This window comes from Papio anubis, chromosome 4, assembly GCF_008728515.1.
Source record: "Papio anubis isolate 15944 chromosome 4, Panubis1.0, whole genome shotgun sequence".
Lineage (NCBI taxonomy): Eukaryota > Metazoa > Chordata > Mammalia > Primates > Cercopithecidae > Papio > Papio anubis.
The window spans coordinates 15,418,485-15,428,719 of NC_044979.1; the positions used below are offsets into that span (position 1 = coordinate 15,418,485).

At 43.3% G+C, this 10,235-nt stretch overlaps 1 protein-coding gene across 1 annotated transcript; it reads right to left on the reverse strand.

Annotated features, from left to right (window-relative positions):
* Positions 1-965: 965 nt before the first annotated feature.
* PIP (prolactin induced protein) lies at positions 966-8,937 on the reverse strand. Its single transcript, XM_003896753.5, has 4 exons — positions 8,830-8,937; positions 5,719-5,824; positions 1,524-1,638; positions 966-1,194 (listed from the first exon to the last, which is right to left on the reverse strand). The coding sequence occupies exons 1-4, from the start codon at positions 8,922-8,924 to the stop codon at positions 1,070-1,072; spliced, it is 441 nt and encodes a 146-aa protein (XP_003896802.2). The 5' UTR covers positions 8,925-8,937; the 3' UTR covers positions 966-1,069.
* Positions 8,938-10,235: the final 1,298 nt, after the last annotated feature.

Consider the following 10,235-nt stretch of genomic DNA (forward strand, 5'->3'; position numbering starts at 1 on the left):
ACACTCCCACTTGTGCTCCTGCACCTGCCCATCTGTGTGCTCCTCCTCCTCTAAGAGGTTTGAGCAGCTGAACAGATGAGCCACACCCCTGTTGCATGTCCTGCGAGGGAGGTCAGGTAACTCTACTGTTTCACAATGTTACAATCCTAATTAATATAAAAATGATCTTTTCCAATGATTACATTTCCCTGCCCTGGATTCTGATTCGCATTTAGGATCATTGGCCTAGGGGATATAGTCCCACTTTCTTGCCCAGATTCGCTTGGCCTCTCCTGATTTTGCTCCTGTCCTCTTGCCAGATCTGCTTCTAACTCTTCCACGTATACTTAATCCTGCCCAATATGAAAGTGTTTACCTGTGCTGAACAAGCCACTATTTCATGCTTTGGGCTCTTGGTTCCTGCTGTCCTATCTACCAGAATGCCCTCTGCCCACTTTATACACCTGATCCTTGCTCATATTCCACTTCTGTGGGCTGGCCTTCTGGGATGAAGCCCCTCAGGGCTCCCTCTGCCCCTTTACTCCTCTATTATGCCTGAGCTCCTTAGGCAGAGCTGCACAGGACCCTGATATCTCTGAGTGTCACAATCCATTGAAAACAAGCAACAGAATAGCATAGAATGCTACTGCTCATTTAGGGGGCCACGGACTCCATCCTGACTCTGCAGCACACAAGAGGACTCCTGTCTTCTGGGATCTGAGCCATTGCTGGAGGGCAGTGGGATGGAGAGAGGCCAAGCAACAGGGAGGCTTGGTGGCGCCCTACCGTGAACTTTAGGACCACTGCTTTTCCTCTCTGTGAGCATAGCTCCTCTTCCCAGTTTCTTCTTCTCTCCCTCTTCATACCAGTGGGCAGTGAGAACCTGTACAATCTCCTCAGTAAAGGTTCTTTGAAAGACAAATGTTCTAGAAATTTCAGATAATCTGGGGTTCTTCAGGGGCAGATTTTGGAGATACAACAGAACATGGAGAAGCGTGTTAAGAAGTTTATTTTATAGACCACAACAGAAATTCCAGCCAGGTTTCCTTAGAGGAAATCATCTGGATGTGGCAAACAGACTGGACTTCCATTATGCTACCACTAGGGTTTTAATAGTATAAAACCGGTTTTTACTGATGGGGGTTACAGCAGCATCATTAGGGCAGATGCCTAATTCCCGAATAATATCAACGACGGCTGCAATTTGCACAGTTCCTGAAAAAGACGGGGACAGAGATCATCTCTCAGACACCCCAGCCATGTCCTGTCTTTTCTACTCATATCAGGCATCTGCCTCCTGGGGTTCAGTTTCCCCAAATCCTTTGCAAATTTGTCTCCCGTATCAACTTTTTGCACACAGTGCCTCTGTCTTAGAACCTAGGTGCCTTCCCTATCTGCTTTCCCCATGCTCTTCCCTCCCTCCCCTCTGTCCTTCTGCCCTGAGGTCCTAGTCCTGCTTGGTTTTGCTGTCATGTTTCTGTTTATAGTTTCTCCTCCCTGGTGGCTGGTGGGTAGTTCCTTCCTTGGACAACTTCTGTACTTACTGTTCGTATGAAAGTCCCAGTAGTAGGTATTTGGATAATCGTCACATAGGCAGCGAGTATACTTGTAGTTAAATGTACCTTCCACAGGGACGTCACTAGTGAGGTAAACTTTAGCCTGGTGAGGAGAAGGTGGGAGGGGGAACTCATTGTTATTCTAGGGAATGGGTAAGGGATGGAAAAATAAGAGAGGGAGAAGTTGGAGGAGAAGAGTGGGGGTGGAGGTGGGCCCAGGGCAAGGGGGAGTCTACTGTTGTAGTATCATTTCAGGAGCCAAAGTCTAGGTCAGAAGGTTTTCCCTCCCAACGCCCTCAAACTCCTGCCTTAGCAGTGTGGAGAGGCTCAGGAGGAGACAGAGTTGCAAGTGAGTCCACAGGGCAAGGAGAGCTCATCCAGGGCAGCTGTCCAGCTGGGGAGCAGGCTTGCCTTAGTCACCAGCCAGAGCTTTAAATCGACCTGCAATCACATTAACTCTGAGACCTGGTGAGACAGCAGCCTGGCCACTTGGGTGTAGGAGCCGATGTCAGGCCTTGTTGTCGGAGCTGTGACCAAGCCCCAGCTGTGCTCCTCTCTGACTTGTTGACTTTTGGTGATTAGAGTTAGGCCTCTCACTCTTACTTTCCTCAGTTGTGAGATGGAAACAATTAACTACCAACTTGGCTGTTAGATAAGCAAATGACATCTTGAATGTAAATTTCTTTTTAACTTGAGTGCTTTGCAATTCAAGACCCAGATTATTGTATATATAAATTTCAGTGGAGTCAGAAGATTTTGTCCAGTTAACGTTTAATACAGCAGTTTTATCCTGGGGTCCATAGAACCAGAGGGATCTGTGGATAGCACCCAGTGAGTCTGTGAACTCAGGCAGGGGAAAAAATGCATCTTTATTACTAACCTCTAATTGAAATTCAGCATTCCTTCAGTTATGAATTCGTCAAGGAACCACAGTGCCATTGGCAGTATGTGTGATTTTATCACAAGGAGAAGCATAGATATGTACATATCATTGTACAGATTCAGAGGTTCGAAATATTGCTTGCATACACTACCTTGAATGTATGGCAGTTATCAGACTGGCTCATGGTCATGACTGAGGCCCAGGGCCAGTCTGCCCATCTCCTGCAGCTTGCTCAGCTACCTGGCAACTCTGCACCAAGTAGCCTTTCAGCCCCAAACAGTAAATTCAGGTGTTCTCACCCTTGGAGTTTCACTCAGAATGCCTTGGAGAATCCTAGTGTTTCTTTAGAGAAGCCTGGCCGTGCCTTGTTCATTGTTTTTTTTTGTTTGATTTTTTTTAAGAGACAGAGTCTCACTCTGTTGCCCAGGCTGGAGTGCAATGGCACAAATGCGGCTCACTGCAACCTCCGCCTCCCAGGTTCAAGCGATTCTTCTGCCTCAGCCTCCTGAGTAGCTGGGATTACAGGCACCTGCCACCATGCCTGGCTAATTTTTGTATTTTTAGTAGAGACGGGGTTTCACCATGTTGACCAAGCTGGTCTCAAACTCCTGACCTCAGGTGATTCGCCAACTTTGGCCTCCTGAAGTGCTGGGATTACAGGCATGAGCCACTGTGCCCGTCTTTGTTTACCTTGCTATTACATTCGCAACAACATATCTTCATGAATCAGAATTTACACCACTTATACAAGAGATCAGAATCCATTGCATGCCCAGCATGGCACGTGGGAAGTGTTGCCAAAGACCAGTGCAATTTAATGTACTTCTTCAAGCTAAGCAACAACATTCATCACACAGATAATGTGTTCATAAAATAAAATTCAACTCCTCTATATTTTAAGTGTATTGCTTTCCCAGCTAATGTGTGGCTAAAGGAACACATATGTTACTACATCACAAATTTGTTTTGTATAAGTTAGTCACTGTTACTCAATGTGGTAGTTTCTCTCTGTAATCCAATGCATTTCATACATTTAGAAGCAATTTTCTGATAAATGTTTGATAGACTTCATGAAACCAACAAAATGGCCTGTAGCACAAAAATGTTTAAGCATTGTGTTTTGCCACAAGTTTCCTTCAGCTTTAAAGGATTATGCAATCTTTATATTCAAATATACGATTGTAGGTATATACTATGCTAATTCTAAAATAAATAAATACGAGCCTAACTTTTTCAAAAATCCAGTTACAAAAAACATTATAAATGATAGAAAATGAGGATTAGGTGGTAAGAATTTTGTAGTTACATAAATATATTTTAATAAAAATTTAGAAATAGTCATACTTTGAAAAATGAAGCCAAAAATAAAAATTTGTTGACTAGAACTAACAAAATTTTCTTTCCCATAAATTATTTCTAGTTTGCAAAGTCAGTTAGTCTGAGGATTTCTTACCCTTTTAGTTGTGCTTAGGTGGGTTTTGAAAAGATTGCTTTATTTTAGAGTACTAGCATGGTTCTTAAAAGCATACTTTGATTAATCACAAAAGCACAAAATTATGTCACATGCCATTTTATTGATTCAAACATATCTTATTATACCTACCACTACCATTAACTATTACCACCAGAAACCACCATTTTCACAAAAATTTTATGTACACATTATGTACATGTTCTTATTCTCATTCTCACCTGTGCTTGTGATAAACAAAATACAAAGTTGAAAAATTATGATTCAGCCTCACTCCTACCCCAAATTAGGGTACATGTTTCAGATTCTTGGACTGAAAATAGAAAAATTTGACAAAGCAGCTGTGATATTCTTTGCTCATTGACCAGGAATTTTTCTTTACAGGTGTGGGGATATTTCTAGAATGCAGTTGACTGAATAGCAGTCTTCATGCTCTCAATGTTATTTTCCATGTAATCATTGTCCTTAAGTCTCGTTTGAATTAGGAAACTTATGTTGTAAGGAAATACTTGTGCTGCCTGATAGAGGGTGTCCTTCACGAAGGGTCTGGGGAGGGAGTAGGGGAGATGGGGGATGCATGGGTCTTGGCCCTAGAACAAAGGTAGTGGGGGCAGTTTGCATGCTTGTGACACCTGAGGTCAATGACTAGGAAAAGGACACACAACCAGTGTCCCAGGGAAGATTCACTGTGGATTAATAACTGCATAAGTTTCTTTTACTTCTGGTCCTTGGCAGCTAGACAGGAGGGATAATGCTCTAATCCCAAGCTGCTCAAAATGTGGTCTTTTGGGCATAGCCTTGGTGTGCCTTGGGCATCTGTTAAAACCCAGAAGCCAAGCACGGTGGCTCACGCCTGTAATCCCAGCACTTTGGGAGGCTGAGGCGGGTGGATCACGAGATCAGGAGTTCGAGACCACCCTGGCCAATATGGTGAAACCCCGTCTCTACTAAAATTACAAAAATTAGCCGGGCGTGGTGGCATGCGCCTATAGTCCCAGCTACTTGGGAGGCTGAGGCAGAAGAATTGCTTGACCCCGGGAGGTAGAAGTTGCAGTGAGCCGAGATTGCGCCACTGCACTCCAGCCTGGGCATCAGAATGAGACTCTGTCTCAAAAAAAAAAAAAAAAAAAAAAAGCCCAGAAGCTCTAATCTCTCGCCAGACTTGCTAAATGAAACTCTACATTTTAACAAGATCCCCGAGTGGGTTTTAGGCACATTACCATTTGAAAACCTCTGACCTTGTTCAGAGACTGAACTTCTGAACTTGGGGAAAAGGAGGAGATGAGTACGAGCTCCTTGTCAGGATGGGGAGGCTGGAACAAGAGTCAACTTCTGGCGACCCAGAGCAAAGGAGCAGAAGAAGTCAAGAGGATAGTAGAGTCACTCAGTGCTTATTGGAGAGGAGGAGTCACATCCTGCATGTTCTCTTCTGTCCACCCACCTCAACCTATGGTGTGGAGTTGCCACTTTCTTTTCTCCTCTCCCTCCATCCTAAACTAAACATGCTCAGGACCTTGGAAGGACTCTAACCCGTTCTCCACTAGCTCTTACACTTTTTTTCTTTTTCCCTCTTTCTCACTTCCTATTCCTTCTTCCTTTCTTTCTTATTTATCCTAGACTTCTCTGGATTCGAATTTCTTCATCTGGAAAATGAGAAGTCATCTGTCCCAAGCTCCCACAGTTGTTCTGTGTCTCAAGTAGCATAACATATATGAGAATGTTTTCTTAAGTACACTGTACATTATTAAAGTGAGAGATTAATTAAATTATATTTATAATCAAGGAATTGAATTATTTTTTTGAAGTCATGCCCCCAGTCCTCTACTTACCACCATGCATTCTTTCAATTCTGTTTTAACTTGAAGCACTGCAGTGACTTCCTCATCTCGATTTGCTGTCGTGGGGATCTCAAAATTCTGTATTATGATCCTCCGACTGATTGTGGGAAGAGAGAATCAGAACACCAAGATCAGAGACCAATCTTTGAGTGAGGGGGGAGCCATGAACAGGGGAAAGGGCACCGGATGGGCAAGGGAGGGAAATTACAGGGCTTGGATCAATTGTTCAGCATCAGAATCCCCTGGAATTTTCGTGTGTTGATTGGGTTGGTTACTTCGCACAGATTTAGTTTTGTTTAATAAAACAACTAGGACACCTTACTTTAAGATTCCTTAAAGAACTAAAAGTAGAACTACCATTTGATCCAGCAATCCCACTACTGGGTATGTACCAGAGGAAAAGAAGTCATTATTCAGAAAAGATATTTACGCATGCATGTTTATGGCAGCATAATTCACAATTGCAAAATCATGGAACCAGCCCAACTGCCCATCAATCAACGAGCATCTTCTTCCCTTCCATTGGCCAAAAACAAGTTTTTAAAAAGAAAAAAAGTACAATACCACACGCCATTTTCTGATAACATCCTATAGGCTCTGGTGGTTGTCTACTGAGTAGGAGAGCTCAAGTCATTATTAGGAGAAAATTTTCTAGGAACAGAATCACATTAAACCAGCAAACCTCTTGATCAGAGAAATGCAAATCAAAACCACAATGCGATGCCACCTTACTACTGCAAGAATGGCCATAATCAAAAAATCAAAATCACTAGATGTTGGTGTGGATGCAGTGATCAGGGAACACTTCTACACTGCTGGTGGGGATGTAAACTACTACAACCACCATGGAAAACAGTGTGAACATTCCTTAAAGAACTAAAAATAGAACCACCATTTGATCCAGCAATTCCACTACTGGGTATCTACCCAGAGGAAAATAAGTCATTATTCAAAAAAGATACTTGCATATGCATGTTTATAGCAGCACAATTCACAGTTATAAAATTGCAGAACCAACCCAAATGCCCATCAATCAACGAGTGGATAAAGAAACTGTGGTGTGTATATATATACACACACATACATATATATATATACAGTCTATCCACTATATATATATAGAGAGAGGATGGAATACTACTCAGCCATAATAAGGAATGAATTAACAGCATTTGCAGTGGCCTGTATGAGATTGGAGACTATTATTCTAAGTGAACTGACTCAGTAATGGAAAACCAAACATCGTGTGTTCTCACTGATATGTGGGAACCAAGCTATGAGGACGCAAAGGCATAAGAATTATACAATGGACTTTGGGGACTTGGAAGGAAGAGTGGGAGAGGGGTGGTGAGGGATAAAAGACTACAAATATGGTACAGTGTATACTGCTCAGGTGATGGGTGCACCAAAATCTCACACATCACCACTAAAGAACTTACTCATGTAACCAAATACCACTTGTACCCCAGTAACTTATGGAAAAATAAAATAAAAAAAATAAACATTTAAAAAAAACCCAGCAAACATCTCAGTGCACTGGAGGTATTTGTAAGAGCATCTTTGAAGATCCTCCTTCTTTGGTCCCTAGGTAGGGTTTAGGAATTTGTATTTATTTAGCTCTTCAGGAAATTTGGACTTATGGCCATGTTTGGGAACTTTAGATACTACTCTACATTTAGACCATACACCACAAACTGAAAGGGAAAGGAAATGGAGACAAATAAAATAGTCGGATATTCTTCTTCAGTTAATGAGGACTGGGTTCAGGGCCAGGAGAGTTACTTTCTCTTTCCTAGAAACTTTTGGCTACGGACCTTTGTTATTGTGTGGGATAGAAGGGAATTGAGTTTCTTAGCCCACAGTGTCTCATAGCCCCATTTTCTTGGGGCAAAGCATCTTAGATTTCAGAGAGATTCTATTTTTGGGTGCCAATTGCTATAGTGCCCAGTGCACAGGAAAGGGGTATAAATACCTAAATAACTTCAAAATCTCTCCCATTTGTATATGAGTTTCAGATAGATAGGATGACCAGCTTAGCTCGAGTGACTAACCATCTCAGTTTACCCAGGACTGAGGTCTTTTCTAGAATGGGCCATGGAGGTGGCAGGGGAGGGCGGAGTTTCAATGCTACAACCAGGAAAGTCCTGGGCAAATCAGGATAGTTGATAACCCTAATTAGCATAGGTTATTTGAATACCTTGCTGCCCTTCAGGGCTAAGTTGACTGTCATCTGGTGGGGAGGGGGTGGGATCTGAACCTGTCCCACGCAGGGTTTCTTGGGACACTTGCCTCCATTACATCAGCTTGTCAAAACAGTTTCCTCCAGGACAGGATATCTGGCCATGCCACAGAGAGTACCTCCAAGATCACAACTCAGAAACCCAGCATTGTAAACCCTACTGCTATAGAGAAAACTCCCTAGATTGGGTATCGCTGCTTTTTCCCAGACCCCTGGCTCCATTTTCTACTTTATTTTACTTGCTCCAGTTTTTCTGCTTCCTTCACACATGTGTTCTCAATAAGTTGACTTCCGAACCTGTGCTCTCAGGTCCCAGTACCCATGAGAGCAAGAGGTGCTCATATTCATCTTCAGACTTCAGGTTAAGAAGAATGTCTAAGCTGCCAGTCTAGCTCAATCTTAGACCACAGGGCAGGGCCCAGGACCTCTGGTCCTTTAGCCAGTCCTGCCAAAGCTGCCCTAAGCTGCCGTTGGAACTCAGATCTGTTATGCTTCTCTTCTAGGAGGCAAGGTGTGAGAAGGTTAAGTTCACTGAGCAGAAATCTGAACAAAGGTATAAATTATGAACAAGATATGGACCAGCATGTTAGATGAAGACTAACTACTAATTATAGCCTGTAGGTACATTTGGAGCTTTATCTCCACTGGCAATGCAGAAACACCCAGCAAAAATGTGAGAGGAGTTGGTGGGGCTTCCTAAGAGGACAGAAGTGGAACCTGGCAGGAGGTCAATGGGAGCTCCTGGGACTAGAGTTCTGGGAAGTTGAAAGAAATTCTCAGAAAGAGATATGTAGATTTCCAGATTGGGAGAGGAGCCCTCCCTTCAAGGCTTTTTTTGTGGGGAAGAGAAGGGCATGGCTCACGTGTTTTCCTGAGCTTTGTTGGCCCCCAAATGCAGGCAGAGAACCAGGAGCAGGGTGGCAGGGCTGGCCCTGAACAGGAACTGGAGCAAGCGCATGCTGGAGAAAACAGAAGGCGATGTGTCCCCGAGAAGTGGTGTCCCAGGTGCCTAGCACACTTCTTATATACAGATTGATCAAGGAAGTACAAGAGCTGCCAGGGAGATCCATGAGGTGAATCACCCACTCACCCTCCCACCTCGTGATCTTTCCTTGTTGACCCAAAGTTTGTTTTTCTAAGAAAAAATCAACACTCAGCTAGAATGGCAGCGTTTGAGAGAGGAGTTAGATTGTTCTTCCTTATTTTTTCAGTGTCAGAGTTTCTCCAAATGGCTGGGACCTCAAAAGATACACCAGTTTTTCCCGAGTTTACAGATTCAGTTTTCTTTTCCCTCCTAATTTGTCTGTCTGAAGTGCTGTGTGTAGTCTGAGCTTCAGTCACTGCTCCCCTGGTCTCTGAAAGCAGAGAATCCAGCTGTGGTGGCAGGTTTCAGACCACAGGCATAGAACATCTTTGCTTGTTCAAATTATAGTGAGCTCAAGATGCAATGCTATTCAGAACATTTCTTGGAGGGCTAGGATGATCAAGACTTCCCTAGCAGTCACTACCCATCATGAGGTGGAAGAGCTAGGGAAGACCTGAGCTGCTCTGCATAATGGGGAAGTAAGTTCAAGACACTGGGTGACGTAAAGATGTTTATTATCATTGAGTTCTTCTTAATTTCAGGTGTGGTTGCAATATACGGCAGATGCCCAAGATCCCCAGCTGCCCCACAACCCCCAAGGCAGGGTGATATTTTAATTCTAGACAATTCCTATAAATAGCTGGCACCCCCAAATCAGACTTCTTGGCACCAAAGAGCTGGCTCATTTTCTTATCGACATGGCCACTTTCTTACACTTGTCTCATGCGTAAGCCACATAGGAAGACCCACAGTGGAAAGGACTCCTTCTGTGAGAATGGAGCCCACATTATGTCGAGTAGATACCCAGGTTGTAGAATTCCTCTCCTTGGGATGATGGAAAGACTTGCTCTTGCTGACACTGGCATTGTGCTATTTCTCCTTATGAAATTAAATCTGTTCCTTAACCTATAACTTGCAACACTATGGGATTTGTTTCTATTCTTTGCATGGCAGACAGCTGCCCAGGAAGAGCCTCTCTGGTAAGAGAGTGAAAATCAAAGTTCTAGGAGTTACCGCCTCTGTATGTTGCTTTAGCCAGGATTCAGAGCTAAAGTGTAAATGTGTGCTTCTGCTTTCTGTATGTATCTCTCCTGCATCTACTTTCTCTTTCCTTTGAATTGGACACCATTCATGTCATTGCTCACTTAAAACTTCAGCTGTTCTCATGATCGCAGGCTTTCTTCC

Bases quoted from the DNA above. Each gene is read 5' to 3' on its own strand.
- PIP (XM_003896753.5), bottom strand. From the start codon at position 8,924: ATGCGCTTGCTCCAGTTCCTGTTCAGGGCCAGCCCTGCCACCCTGCTC. The intron at 1,639-5,718 runs GTAAGTAGAGGA...TCTCCTCACCAG, and splicing joins AATTGAAAGAATGCATGGTG to GCTAAAGTTTACCTCACTAG. The intron at 1,195-1,523 runs GTAAGTACAGAA...CGTCTTTTTCAG, and splicing joins CTGGGACTTTCATACGAACA to GAACTGTGCAAATTGCAGCC.